Raw genomic sequence first — 18,163 nt, 5'->3', positions numbered from 1 at the left:
GCCTGACAATACTGAAACTGGCCTATAATTATCAATATCACTTTTTGCTCCTTTCTTATGCAAATGTGTTATTTTTTCAGTTTTTATATTATTTGGAAACACATTACTCTTAAAAGATGAATGTTCTATGTCTGTTAGTGGTTCCACAATAAATGTTAGGCTCACTTTGATAATAGTATCTGGTATCTCATCCACAGCCACTGAATATTTATTAGGTAATTCTTTTAGGATTATTGGCAGTTTCTCAGGTGTTGCTGGATACACGAATAATGTTTTTGGATGAATTTTTTCATCTGAGTGACTGGCTGGCTGTTTGTCAAGGTGTGTATTTATTAACTGCTATGCAATATTAGAGAAATAATTGTTGAAAGCACTAGCCACATGTTTGGGGGTCATTTAGTTTATTTTTTATTCATAACCAACTCTATATTACTGTTTTTAACTGCCCTGGTGCTCATTTCTTTCCTTATAATTTAACAGGTTACTGTAGTTTTATTCTTAGAATTACACAATACTTGACATTTTATCGTTTTTTTTTTTTTTACTTTTGAAATAACTCGTGTTAGTATTCTTTTGTATCTTTTGAAATATGTAATAAAGTCAGGGTTAGTATTTTGCTTGGAGTACTCATACAATCTCCTTTTATACTGACATGATATCCTTATCCCCTTTGTAATCCACTTGTTTGTTTTTTGAGTAGAGTTAACATAGTTATTTTCTTGGGAAGAGCCATTTGAAAAAAATGTTTGAATGTAGCCATAAACTTATCATATACTTATCGTATACATCATTCCAACTTTCACCTTCTAGGACAGAACAAAAATATTCCACATTTATGTACTGAAATTCCTTACAGTGCGTTATATTCTACTGGGAATTGAGTGTCCTGAAATATTCATTGCACGAATTTGAGCACTGTGATCACTAAAACCCGAGTTTACAACTTGTATGTTATAGACATATTTGCACGTATTTGTCAAGATCTGATCAATAATAGATGCAGAGGTTAGTGTTTCTCTAGTTGCTTCAGTTACCATTGCACTGATCAAAAACCAATAAGTGACCACATATAATTATATTTTTTTTGGGAGAGTGAATTTCTTCCAAGAGTTCCTCCATGCCATTGCAAAACACTTTTTTGTCTCAATCTGGTGACCTGCATACACAAATAATAACTGTTTTTTGCCTTGTTAGTTCAGTTATAGAGAGTTCTATACCTTCTTCACAGGACAGTTTATGGTGTTTAGTTACATCATTCAATTCAATATTTTCTCTAATGTATACACAGGTGCCCCCATGACCCAATATTTTCCTATAAAACATGCTTGCAAGTTTGAACTAAGGAATGTATACTTGCTCTAACATATCTTGTTTGGGCCAGTGTTCTGTAAAGCATAGTACAGAAATATCATTTAGGTCATTTAACATTTCTTCTATTTGATTTAGTTTATTTGAGAGTGATTGTACATCTTGATGGAGTAATTTATAATTAGGTACAGGGAGTAAATCATTTCTTGCTTGACCACATACCTCACTATATGAGCTAGTGCACTTAATGTTTTCCAGGGATGGTATTCATGGTGTTTGATGTATAACTTGGTGAAAACTGTAAGTCCCATGCTATCAAATATTATGTTTGGCCTCATGGAGACTGTTTTCGTCATAAAAAAACAACAGTGTGCAATGTCACAAAAAAGAATTATCACAGAGTACAGTATTTTAACAATTTCATACGCTAATTATTGCAAGGGTTCTAGAGGATGAAAAGAATTTATGGTACTAAAAGTCTGATGGTGTGATAAAATTATGTCACTGTTCTTGAAGAAGAAAAATCACATGTCTAACTGAAATGGCAGTGCATGGAATCAAACTGATGGATTCAATCTACAAGCAAAACTACTCATTAGCAACCCTAACTAATAACACATGTTGAATGGATGTGAGAGTTTTCATGTCACCAGCTATGAAGAAAAATATATCTACTGTGCTCAAAGAACATTGGAATTCTATGTAATATAGCCCATTTTTTCGAAAATTACCAGAAGTGTGCTGGACAAGAATATAACTTTTGTCTGTAAAACTCCATTGTCGTTGCTTTTGGATAAAAAGCCATCTCAGTGGCTTCAGTCATTCATCATTAGAATTGCTATCCATAAGACTCCAAGCTGCATATTGAAATATAGTGCTCACTGCATATTGAAATATGGAGCTCACTAAAACATTTTTATATGATTTCGAGAACTATTATAGTTTGACAGTTGGTATGATAGACAGGAAACACTTGACTATCACTAATAATGTCAATTACTGTGAACTGTACCTGACCATTCTTGCCTCATAGAAATTGAAAAAATTTAATGATATTCATCTCTCCTTATACTGCTAGTTATACATAGTGATAAAACACATTTTGCAAATAGCACGCACGCACGCACACGCGCGCACACACACACACACACACACACACACACACACACACACACACATGCAAACGTCACATACGTGTGTGTGTGTGTGTGTACCTGACAAAGGCTTTAATGGGCAAAGTTATAGTTGTGTGAATCTTTTTGTTGTGCCTATCGTGACTCAGCATCTCCGCTATATGGTGAGTAGCAACTTTCCTTCTCTGTTATATACATACATATTTTCACTTTGCAAGTTGATATCTCAGTTGCTAGAGGTTTATTTACCAACTGTTATTTTTTATTTGTAGTTCACTGTTGCTATTTGAGTTTACATATTGGCATTTGGAGATAGTGAGTGTAGCTGTGGGCACTAGAAAATCGAGTGACAAGTGGAGAAATGGGAATATTTTCAACATATTCTTGTGTTTAGTTCAATCATGAGTGTAATAGCAGGATAGGCAGCCAGAACATTTGTGCCGTGTATGGAGATAATGCTATTTGACAGAGCATGGCAAGATAACTGTTTTCTTATTTTATGGAGAATCGTTCTGACATTAGTGGCTTTCCATGTTCAGGAAGACTTTCAAGGATTGATGAAAATCGTTTAAGTGCATTAATCCACAATTATCTACATCAGTGTCCTTGAGAACTGGCAAATGTGATGAACTATGTTCAAATCTATTCTTGGGTATTCTTTCTTTCCCCATTCTCATAACTGTCCAAATTATTTCATCCATTATGGTATCTTTCTTCAGTGTGACATTCAAAAGTACCGTTTATAGGTACCATATGCTCTAAGACAGAATCACAAAAATCATTGGATAGCCATATGTGCATCTCTGCTTGCATATCATCAGTTGGCTCATGAACAACACCGACCATTCCTGGTCCGTATCATTACTGGGGATGATAAATATTGTGTTTGTGCTAACATAAGGAAAAGAAAACAATAGTTGGCCAACACAAAGCAGCAACTCCCAGTACAAAGACTGCATCCATCCACAAAAAATAATGTTACATATCCAGTGAAACAGTGACAGTGTGGTGTACTATGATTGTTTCCCTATGGTGTAATCATCACTGCTGAGACATCTTACCTATAACAATGACCATGAAGACTTGTGTCAAATGATGCCACGCTTGCCCACATTCTGATACTCACAAAGATAACTGTACAGAGTTGGGTTGGAAAGTCATTCCACACCAGCCTTATTCTCCTGATCTTGTGCCCTCAGATTTTCACCTTGTCTGCTCTCTATTGAACTACCTTCAAGGAACTTCCTTTCCAGATGAAAATGCACTCCAAATATTGCTCAACAATTTCTTCGCTTAAAAATCACATGATTTTCACAGTTGCAGAATCGTAAAATTATCCAAGTGTTGGCAGACCATTGTGAATAATGAAGAAGAATATATTACTGATGACTAGTCTCTGTTATGTGTATCTGTTGTGTTTATTAAACTTATGGAACAATGATATTAACTTATGCACCAACCCAGTATATACAGACAAACAGAATGCACAGAGAAATACTGCTATTCACATGGATTCAAGGGATAAAATGGAGTGTGACTAATAGAAACTTGAATAACAAAGACACACAAAATGTGTTATTAGGAAGGGGGAGAAATGGGATGTGCAACCCTATGGCTCCTGCTGCATCCCACATCTCCCCCTCCATAGTAACATATTTTGTGTGTCTTCGTTATTCAAGTTTCTATTGGTCCTATGGCTCCTGCCGCATCCCACATCTGAGCCTCCATAATAACATATTTTGTGAATCTTCGTTGGTCAAGTTTCTGTTCGTCACTCTTCTTTCTATCCCTTGAATCCATGTAAGTAGCAGTCTTCCTCTGTGCCTTCTGTTTGTCAGTCCATATTCAAATCTATTCTTGGGTATTCTTTCTTGCCCCATTCTCATAAAGTGTACAAACTATATCATACATTATAGTATCTTTCCCCTGTGTTATTTTCCCTACATCCTCATTTGTTCCATTTTCCAAGTGGAAGATCCTTGATGCTCATCTTGGAACATCCATTTCTACAGCTACAATTTTCTTGCAGTTCTTCTCTGTAATTGTCCAGCACTCCATGCAATCCATAGATGATAACTATCTTAATAATCTCTTCAATATATATTAAGTTTTATTTTCAATCCAGTTTTTGTGGTCCATACAAGGGAGTTCACTTTTGACATTGCTCTTCTTCCTAGCTCAATCTGTTTCTCAAGTAGATTCGATTAGATTAATACTTGTTCCATAGATCATGAATACGACACTTCGTAATGATGTGGAACGTGTCAGGTTAATGAAAGATGTCTGTACAAGATATTACCTTACACAAAATATTGCATGACACTAATGCTTATGTTAGTTTTTTTGCCCTCCCTTAATTTATATCTAAAAATTCAGCCAATGAGTAGAAGGAGTTGTCATCTAGAAATTCTTTTAATTTATTTTTAAATGTTGGTTGACTATCTGTCAGGCTTTTGATGCTGTTTGGTAGGTGACCAAAGACTTTTGTGGCAGCATAATTTACCCCCTTCTGTGCCAAAGTCAGATTTAACCCTGCATAGTGAAGATCATCCTTTCTGATGATTTATCAGCTCTGCTAACAAGCCCTATTTCCACATCTTTGTCATATCCTCAGAGCAATGCAAGGTGTACAATGGGAGTATGTTATGCAGCAGACCCATGAGTGCAAAATGCAAGTTTCTGGCAGCTTAAAACTGAAACATATTGGCTATGGGAAATGTGGTCCTCCAGTTTCGGGGTTAAGGTGCTGAGCTAGTAACCTATCACTTGAAAAACAATGTATTGCTACTAACACTCTCAGCACTAAACCTAAAAAAACAGGACAGGATTTTGAATGAAATAAAAGAAAAAAAAGGTTAATGAACCCTGCAACTTGGAATATGCAGGGTCTGAACCTAAAAAGGAAAGAGGTTTTTGATGAATTGGAAAGAGACACTGGTGATCTAACAAGAGACAAAAATGAAGGGTACAGGGAATGAAAAGAGCTAGTCAATACATGCATTTTTGTAACAAAGTTAGTAAAAGTCAAAGAGAGAAGAGAGGAGTATCAATCACAGTACATCAGAAATTGAATGGTAGCATAAACAAATGCCAAGAAGTAAATGAGTGGAAGAAGAATAGACGAGAGATAGTAATAGTTAGTGCGTATGTACAGACCGATGACACTGATAATATAATTAAAGGTGTTTTTTATTAGATCTGAGGGACATTGTCAGTGACGTTAATCCACAGAAAGGGGTGCACCTTATTCCCGGACAGCAAGGACTAAAAATGGCAAGGTCATCAGAAAATATGGCGAAGAAATGGAGAATGAATTTGGCAAAAGATGTTGATTTCTGTACAGGTATTTTTCTCATGAAGAAGTACATAGAAATACCTGGGTGCAACATACTAGGACTTTAAGATCCATAATAGATTATATGATACAACCAAAAATTCAGAATTACAAGCACATGATGGTACAGTAAAGCCTGTATGTGTATTATATCATTTTATAGTGAAAGCAAAAGTTCTAGTAAACTATATGAAAATCCTCACCCATGGTCATAATGAAGAGAATAGTAAAATAGCAAAAGCACCTAGATGTAATTTGGAAATTTCAGAACATGATTCTGTGATACACAAGATGAGATTAAATAAAATTAGGAACATCAATTAAACCATGGCAGCAATAATGAAACAGAAGAAACAACTGTACCATAAGTGATTAAGTACACAGGATGGCAATGATAGGAAGTGCTTTGCAGGATGCAACAGAGAAGATGAAAAACAACTGCAAGAACAAGACAAACGATGTGAGACAAAAAGGGTCAGTGAAACAATAGATACATGGAAGAGTAAAAAATTGAGATATGCCTGGAAAACAATAAAACATCTTACAACCTACAGAGTAGAAAAATCTAATGTCACAATAATTAGTATGCAGTAGTCGGAAGAGCAATACAAAAAGCTATTGAAACTTCCTGACAGATTAAAACTGTGTGCCCGACCGAGACTCGAACTCGGGACCTTTGCCTTTCGCGGGCAAGTGCTCTACCAACTGAGCTACCGAAGCACGACTCACGCCTGGGCCTTGCAAGGTTCGCAGGAGAGCTTCTGTAAAGTTTGGAAGGTAGGAGACGAGATACTGGCAGAAGTAAAGCTGTGAGGACCGGGCGTGAGTCGTGCTCGGTAGCTCACTTGGTAGAGCACTTGCCCGCGAAAGGCAAAGGTCCCGAGTTCGAGTCTCGGTCGGGCACACAGTTTTAATCTGCCAGGAAGTTTCATATCAGTGCACACTCCGCTGCAGAGTGAAAATCTCATTCTGGAAACATCCCCCAGGCTGTGGCTAAGCCATGTCTCCACAGTATCCTTTCTTCCAGAAGTGCTAGTTCTGCAAGGTTCGCAGAAGAGCTTCTGTAAAGTTTGGAAGGCAGGAGATGGATACTGGCAGAAGTAAAGCTGTGAGTACTGGGTGCGAGTCATGCTCAGTAGCTCAGTTGGTAGAGCACTTGCCCACGAAAGGCAAAGGTCCCGAGTTCGAGTCTCGGTCGGGCACACAGTTTTAATCTGCCAGGAAGTTTCATATCGGCGCATACTCCGCTGCAGAGTGAAAATCTCATTCTGGAAAAAGCTATTGAGTGAGAACAGCAATGAGTACAAGCATTCCAAGTATATCAGCTAGAAGAGGCAAATAATTTGAATGAGGAACCAATGAGACAGAATGAAGTGAATAATACTGTCACGTGGATGTAACAGAATACATCAGCTGGACCAGGAGCTAATCCTTTTAAGTTAGTGAAATATGAACCAAGTATTTCATGGGAAATAATGTCATCCTTCTGTACAAAAAAGGAAACAGACAGGGCTTCAATAATTATAGAGGCATCAGGGTAATGAGGAAAGCTGTATGGTCAGAATCTGAAAAATAGAATCAAAGCAGAAACTGTAGACATCGAAGAACAAAGTGGATTTAGAGCAGGAAGACCGTGTACTGATAACACATTCTCCCCACACCAGTTCACAGAAAAAAGATCTGAAAGAAATTTGGAAACACGTTTAACGTTCATCAATCTCGGAAAAACTTATAACAACATTCATGGTAGGTTGTGCTAAGAAATAATTCTTAAGAAAGAAATTTGATATGTTGCGCCGTTTTAGAGTTAATTAGCATTCCAGTTAGTCAATTAGACTTGCGCAAGCAAATTCAACTGGTCCACCAGATACAGTTAGGCCTAATGTCAGTTGTTCACATAGTGTAGATGATAGTGCAAGATGTTGCATCAAGTGAGTGGTCTTGAAGCTCAATAATGCTGGAGGCTGGAAAAGGTCCATCCAGTCAGCTACTAATGTGGAGATGGCAAACTGGAAGTTTGAAAGAGTTATGGATCCCAGCAGGAAATAATTGGACAAAGACAAGATTTCAATAACTACAATTTTGCTCATCTGAGCAAGAATTGGATAATAATTTAAATGAAAGTACAGTACTCCTGATTGCAAAATTCAGTGGAGGCATGTACATGGCTAAATATGAGTGCGAGCAGATCCAGAGTGAATACTACAAGTCCTGTCCCTGGGCCAGGCCTACACAGATGTCCCTCCTGGGCTGGTGCAAATTCCGAACTATCTAGCAGGCTACACCACCCCTGCCTTTATATTGTGTAGCAGGCCACATCACCTCTTCCACATTGTCACTTAAGGACACCGCCCTTCGGGGTCTCATGTGTGACTATATATGGTCACCACCAACATACTACTGTGCCTCATGGCTTCTCCATATGAGCTCACATGACACCTGGCATGTCTGCACGACATCTCCTGCCAACAAGAAAACCAATGCAGTGCCTGTTGCATTCCTTTGTACTCATTAGTACTTTCTAGAAAACTTAATTCATTCTGGCTGCTGTTCTGCTGCCTTTCAGGAGTTGCATTTTTTTAAATATGTGACACCAGTTTTTCACATATTTTATTCCATTAATGGGAAAACATACACATTTGCTGTATAATAATGTTCAAAACACATATAACTGCTTTACGACTTTTCATTGCAGAAATACATGTAAATCAGTCTTTTTGCTGTAAGAGAAACATTTACAACTTAACATTTCACACTGGATCTCAGTATTAAATATTCTAATAGCTGGAAGAAAGATACATATTATTTTACAATACGAGACATTTCATATTATTCTACCAATTATCTTTTCTAGTAGGATGGTTATATATACTATTTTATAATCAACTTTACAATGAATTATACTTCATATTAGGCCCAGATCTAGTGGATGCAAACAGAGGCTTTTGGCAATTTCTGTGTGTGTCAAATTCATATTCTTGAAGAAAACAACCTGGTTTCACAAAGCAACTAGCATCCAACGCAAGTTGATCTATCCATTATTCATATAATTTTGAAATGCATCCCTCTTTGTTTTTGAACATTTTTGAACACACTGTAAGTTGACTTCTGAATGAATGATAAGTTGATTTTTGAATGTGTGCATAGTGTACATGATGTCTCTGCCAGGGGAATCCCTGCGGCACCAAGAAATAAAAAACTTTCCTGCAAACAAAAGGGGATGGGGCTATAAGAGCTGAGCTGAATAGACCTGAATGGGTGAATACAAATCAGTGTTTGTGTATGTGGTTGATTGGGTGTGTGAATGATAAGCGTTGTTATATTTATTTGCGAAATCCACAAATTCAGATGACCAGAGTGGAAATAAACAACAAACACGAATAACAGGTGAGAAAGATTACATATTATTTCCTCGGTGTAACCAAGAAAATTAAATTTCGACAAAATTTTCATCAACTGCTACACTATTGAGGGCCAGTTGTACAGCCCCCTGTTAGCAGTCACTTAAATTCTATTCTCAGAATAGTGTGGAAAACATGTTGTACAAACCTGTAATAATGCCTAACTGGAGAATGAACACAGGATGACTAAACCAGTGATTCTGGCAGGGTTAGTGAAGTTAACCAGAGAATATGTTTTGACAATGGCAGGAGCAGTTACAGAATTAGCGATGACAAGTTTATTTGTTAGGATGAGGAAGGAGAAGAGACAGCGGCATCACACAAATTACATGGAAGAATTTAACAATTTCTTACTACTACTACTTGTGATCTCATGCTTGAGAAACTGGAGCATATGATTGAAATGTGAAACTATTTCCTAACATAAAACTTTTTGCTTGTAATAAGCCTAATAGGCATTTAATATTGGTACTTCATGAATTATATTACATCCTGTTATTTATGTAAATATGGCAGATAAAAATGACCATTTGTAACAAAGCGTCTCATTTATTTAGCGTGTTGCAATATTAGAAAGGCGTATTTCGTTTTATCTAGCAGACAGTGACAAAATGGATGTTATCAAATTGAGAAGCCACATCAATACTGGGTATTAATCTTATCAACAGCTTCTTCAGTTTTGGACAACGACATTTTCATTTTTCATGTAGCAAAAGATTTGACAAACTTTGATGAGGTAACAGATTCTTTCAAGAAAGAAAAGGACACCTTGTTAGGCTGTAGCATGATTAGAGAGAAAAAAATGATGGGACCTATGGACTGAATAAATATCTACTGTCTTGCTTGTCTGTTGTCTTTATGCTATTTCCTATATTTAATTTTATGTTACACAAAACAGCAAGTTATTAGCTAATAGGCAATAAAGAGTGCAAATTTTGTGAAGAGGTTTTATTCTCCTGGTCACAAATAATCCCACCCAATATTAAATGTGACTGGCCAACTGGGAGTATGAGAGGGACCACAGGACATTTTAATTTCTACCATCCTGAATATAGGTTTGATAGCATCCATTACAAAATATACACGCTTGAATTCTACAGAGCGAAATACAGTGACATGTGACAGAATGCTGTGTGAAGAGGCATGGTACTGCACTTTGGCACTCTATAAGACCAAATAACACATATTATATTTCCTCGGACATACATGTTTTATACAACAAACCTTCCAAAAGATGTGCACATATTTTTGAAAAATCGATTTTTTTTTAAAAAAAAAATTGTCCTATTTCACACTGTAGTGCGGGAGAGGGAGGGGGGGGGGGGGGTGGGGGGGACACACTATCTGGTACTGCCCCAGTTCGGAAATATCATTGATCTGTGGGACTGCTTGAGACACTGATATACACTTCATAACATAATTACAATTTTAGTACTTGAAAGAGAAAACACTTTACACTAGTTTTTCACTCTTTATACCAGTGTTATCATTCTTCAGTGTTGTCCAGTTTTGTCATAACACTTTGATAAACATCACTTCTAACTTAACTTTTAATATGTCTAGCAGGCACTAGACATCTTTCAAAAATTATCTCCTCACTGTTTCTAGGTGTGCTTCTCATAGGATGGTGTTCGACTATATCCCTCCTTGGGCAATAATTTTTGATAGTGTTTTTAACATATATTTTTCTATAACAATTGTTACTCACTCTTTTGCACACAGATTTAAAAATGTCTCAGCAACACTTACAATATTTGCATTGACACATGATATTACTATAATTACTACACCAAAACCCATCAGACTCCAGAAAGATAAATGATTTAATGAGAAGGTGCTGAAGGCATTTCTCTCCTGGTATTCAGTCTCACTTTGTAGCTCATTCCACTTATAACCTGCAACTGTTAAGTCATCTAACTATCTAACTGCAGGTTGTATTGACAGTTCCAATTTAAGTGCACTTATATTCTTCGTCTCATTATTCACTATGCACCAATCTCTTTCCTTGTTCAGTGACTACTGAGGACATTTGTTCGTATTGCAATACATGTTCAGACTGTACCACCATCTGAGCCATATACCTATGACAATTGCCTAAAAAATTTATCTTCCCTGTGCCTTGGAGCATATCTGTGGGACTTCCATCATGGCAGGTGACAGTAATGCCTTAGTCTGCTGCAGAAAAAACAGCAATTCAATATTACTTAATGGTATCCACAGATTTTAGTTTAACACTATTAGCTTCTGCACGCAACCTGTGAGAACTTCTTGCACTAGATGCAGCATTTTAGCCTCACACTACTCATGATCATACATCTAGAAAAGTGTAGACACTTGCTTGAATATTCTGAGGCTCTGATCTATCATCTTACAGTATAACTGCTCGTTTTTTAACTTTGCACACTTATGTTTTGTGTCATCAGTTAGCAGTCGCTCTTCCCCTGGTGGAACATACATAAATAAATGTCTCGTTTCGTCCACTTCTAGAGGTAATAGTAGTATTTCGTAGAGATTATACACATCACTCTCTACTAGCAGCACATTTAACACCTAACTTAAGATGTTTCCAGCAATGAAAACATCTGGATCAATGTTTCTGATTAATGAGTGTCCTCTGTTTACCGTAGGGTCAACAGGGAACCACTTGTCTTTGATGTCATCTTTTATTAGAACAGGATTGATCAGGTGCGAATCCAGAATATCTTTCTGAGCACTGACAGTCACTATATTGACATATTGTATTCCCATTCTAGCACATTGAAAATGCCCATCAGTTGTATTAGCTGTTCATTAATGGTGATCAAAATTACAGCTCTCCATAACCTTTTGTCAATGCTGTTCTCAAATTCTACTATGTGCCAGCTAAGTAGCTGTTTCTGTTCCCCTTCTAAGTCCTCTATCTTCACCTTGAAGTACGTGGCGTCATCTTTGTCTAATGTTCCAAACGGAATCTTACCGACCTCACCCACAAAATTTTTGGTTCATTGTTTCTGTATACATAATTCATGCTGATCCAATTGTTTAATTAGCCCCTGTGCCTTTTCAATTTTTCTTACATTAAGGTGGCATGTATTTTCTGCACTTCTGCATTCTGCTGCACTCGTACTACACAACTCCAACTTAAAAAGCTCCTTCAGTCAGTTGGTATGAACTGTTAGATACTTATTTCATTTCAGTCTGATTACTGCATCAGGCCCCTTTTGTTTGTACTACTGTGTAAAAATCTCAAAACTGTGTATCTAACTTACCTGGTCTGCCCTGTTGTATGCTGTCATCATACAACAGAACCTATCCTCACAACAGAAGTCCTCTGGATTCTGGGTCCTATCACAGTACTCCTTTTTTTTCCTTACATTGCAAATTCTGTGCTCTTACACATCAGTGCATTTTTTGCAAGCGCTCCTTTATCTCTGCCACTTAATCATCAAAATTATACCTCATTCCAGCTGAGTCATTCCATAGTATCCCTGGGTTGTTAGTGTCCTTCCAAAGACTAATTCATGCAGCGTATAAACCTCCCACACTATGCAGTATAGTATTATACACAAAAACTGTGAATGGAACCCAACTGTCCCAATTTGTCTCTGGTCTATTTACATAGTGTTGCAACATCTCCGTTAATGTTTGATGCAACCTCTCTAACATCTGTTTGTTTGAGGGTGGTAACTTCTTGTCTGTACCTTCTCGATATGCATTAATTTACATACTCTTTCCATAGCAAAACTCATGAAATTATTTTCCATGTCACTTAACAATACTGATGGTATTCTGTATCCCAGTATAATATTCTCAACAAGCACTCTCGCTACTACATTGGCACCTTGCCTTTCAATGGGTTCAACTATCATAAACTTTTTCTGTGCATCCTGAGAAATGTAAGGATATACTCGTTTTCTCAGCCGTTGTGGTTTAATGGATCTACTATGTCAATGTCACACTTTTTGAAAATGTGCTTCCTAGTGAGTTTTTTCTTTTGACAACTTTTGCATTTCCACACATATTCTTCTATATCCTTCTTCATACTTCTTTTTTCCCTCATAGGTTTTTCCTATGGCCTGGTGTCCTCCAGTGGGAGAATTGTGAAAATGTTTTAATATTGTAGCTTTTTCAATCACATTTATTGCTTCTGTACTTCCCCAACTCAGTTGCCTCTTGTTTGCAGATATACTTATCTATATACTTGAGGAAAGTTTCATATACCTGAATAATATCTTCTATTGTCCTTGGATCAGGTGTTTCGTGCCGCGTGTCCTTGTAGGCTGCACCTGTTCCCTGCTCGCATGCGTCAACAGCCCCTCTCTGATTGCTTGCTGAAGGATCTTTGACATGTGCCAAGGCTTCCTTTGCACCGTGTCTTGACCAAGGCTACTGTCACCTTCTGGTTATGCACCAGCTTCCCTGACCTCTCTCACTTGCGAGAGTGTGTCGGTGGCATGATTTTGTTTGTCACTTTTGTACAGGATCTGGCAGGCATATTCCTCCAGCTTTAACCTAAATTTCATCAATCTGGATGAAGGGTCTGATATACCACTTACCCATGTTAGGGGTTTACAGTCAGTATGTATCAGGGACTATCTTCCAAATACATACAGTCTAAAATATTTCACTGCCCAATAAATAGTCAACATATCCCTCTCAATCATACTGTACCATCTTTCTGACTTGTTGCCTTGTTCAGCATCCTCAAGGGATATGCAATTTTTTCCTGACTCAAAATGGCTCTGGCACTTGTCTGACTAGCATAGGTAGTAATTATGAAGTTCTTTTCAAAGCATGGGTACAGTAGTACAGGAAGGTTGATCATCTTCTCTTTCAAATACTGAAAAGTGTTTTCTTGGTCAACATCCCAAGTGTAAGGCACTTCTATCTTCAATAATACATGTAGCGGCTTTGCGATTTTTCTAAAGTTGCTTATAAAATGCTGGTAGTATCCCACAAGGCCTAAATATGGCTCTAATTGCTTCACTGTTTTGGACTGTGGAGACTCCTTTATCACACTGATCTTCTGTGGAGCTGGCCTGAAGCCCTGGGCTGATAAAATATGACGCAAATAGCACACTACCTTTCACAAAACTCACACTCGTCCACCCGTAGTTTTAAATGGTGGAGTCTTAAGTCTTTCAAATACCTCCGTCAGACAAACATTATGTTCCTGTAAGAACAAAAAGGAGTTCATTAACTTCTGAAATGTATAAGGAGCTGTTTTAAGACTCATGCACATTCGTTTGCACTTGTAATGCCCACACAGTGTACTGAGAGCTGCCTTTTCTCGATCCTGTTTGTCTAACAAGACATGATACTAGCCCTTTGCTACGTCGAGGATTGAGAAGTAATTTGCCTTTCCTAGACTGCCAAGAATTTCATTTATTCTTGGCAAAGGATACACTGAATTTAGGGTGATTTCATTAAGTCACCTATAGTCCATGACTACTTGCCACTTTTGCTTTCCATTGGCATCCATCTTTTTCTGAATTAAAATCAAGGGAAAATTACAAACACTTTTACTTGGTACTATAATGTTGTCCTCTAACATTTTTATTATTATTATTATTATTATTATTATTATTATTATTATTTAAGTTTCCAGCTGGAGCATTACTTGGTACTATAATGTCATCTTCTAACATCTTTTCGATTTCCTGGTGGAGCTCCTCCTTTTGTGTTTGCGGTATTCTTTACAGTCATGAACATACCACCCTACCTTCTGCTTCTGGTAGTAGTTCAATTTTGTGCCTGGTACTACCTGTGTAAGATAATATGTCTCCAGACAAAAGGAAAACATCACTGCACATGGTGCTATGACTGCTGACTACTCTTCCACATTAAAATGACTTGTGTGGATGTTCTCCATTAGCACGATTTCAGCTGTGGTTTATTTTTACTGACACAATTCACACTGAATGACTGGTGCAACCTTGTCCACTCCGGAACTGCCTCTACTACCGCCCATGGGCAGACTATCGACACAGTCTCATATGTAGTGTTCAACACACTTGATAGGCATTCTCCTGATTCTACTTTTACTAATGCCTTAGGTTAATACATGTTCTTGGTGATTTCCTGTTTCAAAATGATAGCATCTCTCATTCCATTCACCTCTCTTTTTATTTGAAACACATGTTCCCACGAAGGTTACTGATGAAGCAAAGTGTTTGCCCTCTTTCTGCTTCTCTCCAGCATTACCAGTTGTTTGCCTCTGTTGTGTTCTGACAGTTGACGTATTCACACTCGCCTTTCAAGATTATTCTCACTCTGCGTTTAAGCGTCTCTTGCAAGAGCCTTCTATTTTCTTTGCATGAACTGTGTGGAGCTAACCTTGTTACTCTGTCTTCATTTCCTTACAGGCCTTTTGCTCTCCATCTGAGGTTTCTCTTAAAGAGCCTTCTCTTTCTTGTACCTGCACAACAATATTAGCAAGTTTCCGACTTCTAATACTAATCTGCACTGGGCGGAGCTCACACTCTTGCTCCGTCTTCATTCTGATCTGTGATACAACTGGCTAAGTTTGAGTGCGAACAGAGCCAGAGCAAATACTACAAATCCAGGCCACAGGCTGACCCAGGACTGCTGTCTGTAATGAACTCTCTTGCAGGCTACGTCACCTCCACCTCTAGGTTTTACTTCTCCTATGTGTGTTCTGTGCATGGCAAACACATTTTGGAGAGTCTCTCATGTACTGACCATTTTGTTTTCATTTAAAACACGTTGCAGACTTCAGATGATTACGTGGGCCTTTATGACTTGTAAAATTAAATTGAGAGCTCCTCATTGCTCATGATTGGTCCATTTCCCTATGTCTCGTTGATACAACTGGCTAAGTTTGAGTGCGAACAGAGCCAGAGCAAATACTACAAATCCAGGCCACAGGCTGACCCAGGACTGCTGTCTGTAATGAACTCTCTTGCAGGCTACGTCACCTCCACCTTTATACTGTGCGGCAGCCACATCGGCCCTTCCACATTGGCGCTTCTGGGTACCATGCTGCGGGGCCTAGTGTATGATAGCATACAGTTGCTGCCAATGCAACTGCTGTGCCTCTCGGCTTCTCCATCTGTGCTTGTGTAATATGCGCTCGTGTAATACCTAGTAACATTTCCTGCCAATGCCCGAACCAATGGTCTTCCTGTGGCATCTCCTTTGTACTCTCTGGAATACTTTCTAGAAAACTTATTGGTTCTTGTTACTGTTCTGTTGCCTTTCAGGAAACCAAATTAAGAACACGTTTGACAACAGTGTCTCTGGCAGGTCACTTCAATATGCATGAGCAATGGCCTGATGCACTAACTTCAATGCTAATCAACTCGAAAGCAGTTTAACATATCAATTCTATTTCTTAAGAATTATTTCTCAGTATAAATTACCCTGCAACTTTTTACAAGCTTTCCAGACTATTTCTGATCATCCTGTATAGCTGCATGAGCTTGGAAAAATCATTTAAAATAAATAAAGGATGGAAACGAGGCTGTTGTTTCTCTCCAACATTGTTAAAAATATATCTACAAATCACAAATGGTACCTGTGACCTTATTAATAATTTTATACCTAATGCCTACTGAACAATTTCAAAATCAGTAATTTGTAAAGTACTGCTACAGAATATGTAGAGTGTTTGTTGTAAGACAAAAATGTCTGTTCAGAAACTACTGGAATGCTGCATCTTTACTGATGGATAATGTTGATAAATATTACAACTGGCACTTGGTGGATCTGAGGGAAAAAGGAATCATACACTTTCCATTTTATGCAGAGAAGCATATGTTTACTGATACTTTTTTGTAGTTTTTGTATACTGTGATTAGCGTGTAAAGAAGCACGCAGATGACAAGACAGCTGAAAAAGCCTCTACCAGTGGAGCCAATGCACTGCATAAGCACAACTTTTAATGAATGCACAATGTGAACCCCTAGAAAAATTTTCCAACTAGAAGTTGCAATATCTTATGATCCAATCCTTCATTCATCAATTTTGATAATCTACTTGTGCTTCCATCTTAAATAAATTCTAAGCTGCAATAATTTATGAAATTTTCCTCAGCTCTTTACTAAAGAGCACTTCTTTTTGCAGTTTTAAAATTATTACAGTTTTAAAATTATGCACTAACTGCACAAGCATGATCGACAATAGCAAATTAAACATAATAGGAGAGAAGAATTATTCAGAAAAGTCATAGGTAAATTAAATGGGGAATAGAAATACAATTTTTTTTCATTTCTTACTGTAAGTCCCATAGACAATGATATGAAACTGCTGTCTGTTGTGCACTTTTGTATATCAACTGTTATCCACTAAACAGCTCCCTCAGGCCACACCACACTTTGTCTCCAGCTTTTCTTCCAATTTTCTCACCTTTGCATCCTTATAATAATTTTTAATTTTAAATACAATCTTCCAAATTTACATTTACCTGTTTCTGTCAACCTGCCCTTGTGTTTCAGGTCAAAAAAACACAGTGAACTCCATGATTCCTCAAGTGAAGGCTTTGCCACTGCTGATGAAATTTCCGGAAATGCAAGATTCTGACGTAGTGTGGTTTGCAACAACTGGATGTCAGTCTCCACATCATTCAAACAGCTGCGAGGGCTGTCACCTGCAGACCATGAACCAGCTGAAGACCTACGACCGTAGCATGCCGACTTGCTACGTTGCACTTTCAGCTGGTTATCAGAAATTCTGCAACTAATGAAAAATGACAGCTCTATTAGCATAGTTTGTCTAAAACAATAACTAAAGGCAAAGGCCCCGAGTTCAATTCTTGGTCCAGCACGCGCGCACACGCGCGCACACGGGCGCGCACACGCGCGAGCGCACACGCGCGAGCGCACACACACACACACACACACACACACACACACACACACACACACACATGCACGGTTACAATGCCTTGGTGCATGGCTACAATGCCATGGTGGACTACACTGTAGTGCCAAGGGTTGTGTCAGGTGGAGGCGGTGAAAGAAGAAATGAGTCAGGGAGTGAAAGGGAAA

At 38.0% G+C, this 18,163-nt stretch overlaps 1 protein-coding gene across 1 annotated transcript in view; it reads right to left on the bottom strand.

The window, feature by feature from the left end:
- The window catches only part of LOC126281215 (katanin-interacting protein-like), a 288,539-nt gene that overhangs the window by 223,703 nt on the left and 46,673 nt on the right, over positions 1–18,163 (bottom strand). The window contains exon 3 of the mRNA XM_049979962.1: positions 17,581–17,852. Within this exon, the coding sequence (XP_049835919.1) occupies positions 17,581–17,852 (272 nt within the window). The remainder of the gene's footprint in view (positions 1–17,580; positions 17,853–18,163) is intronic.

The sequence above is a fragment of the Schistocerca gregaria genome, chromosome 7 (genome assembly GCF_023897955.1).
Source record: "Schistocerca gregaria isolate iqSchGreg1 chromosome 7, iqSchGreg1.2, whole genome shotgun sequence".
Classification (NCBI taxonomy): domain Eukaryota; kingdom Metazoa; phylum Arthropoda; class Insecta; order Orthoptera; family Acrididae; genus Schistocerca; species Schistocerca gregaria.
Note: the sequence above shows the minus strand (reverse complement) of the source record. Positions and strands in the feature narration are given on the sequence as shown.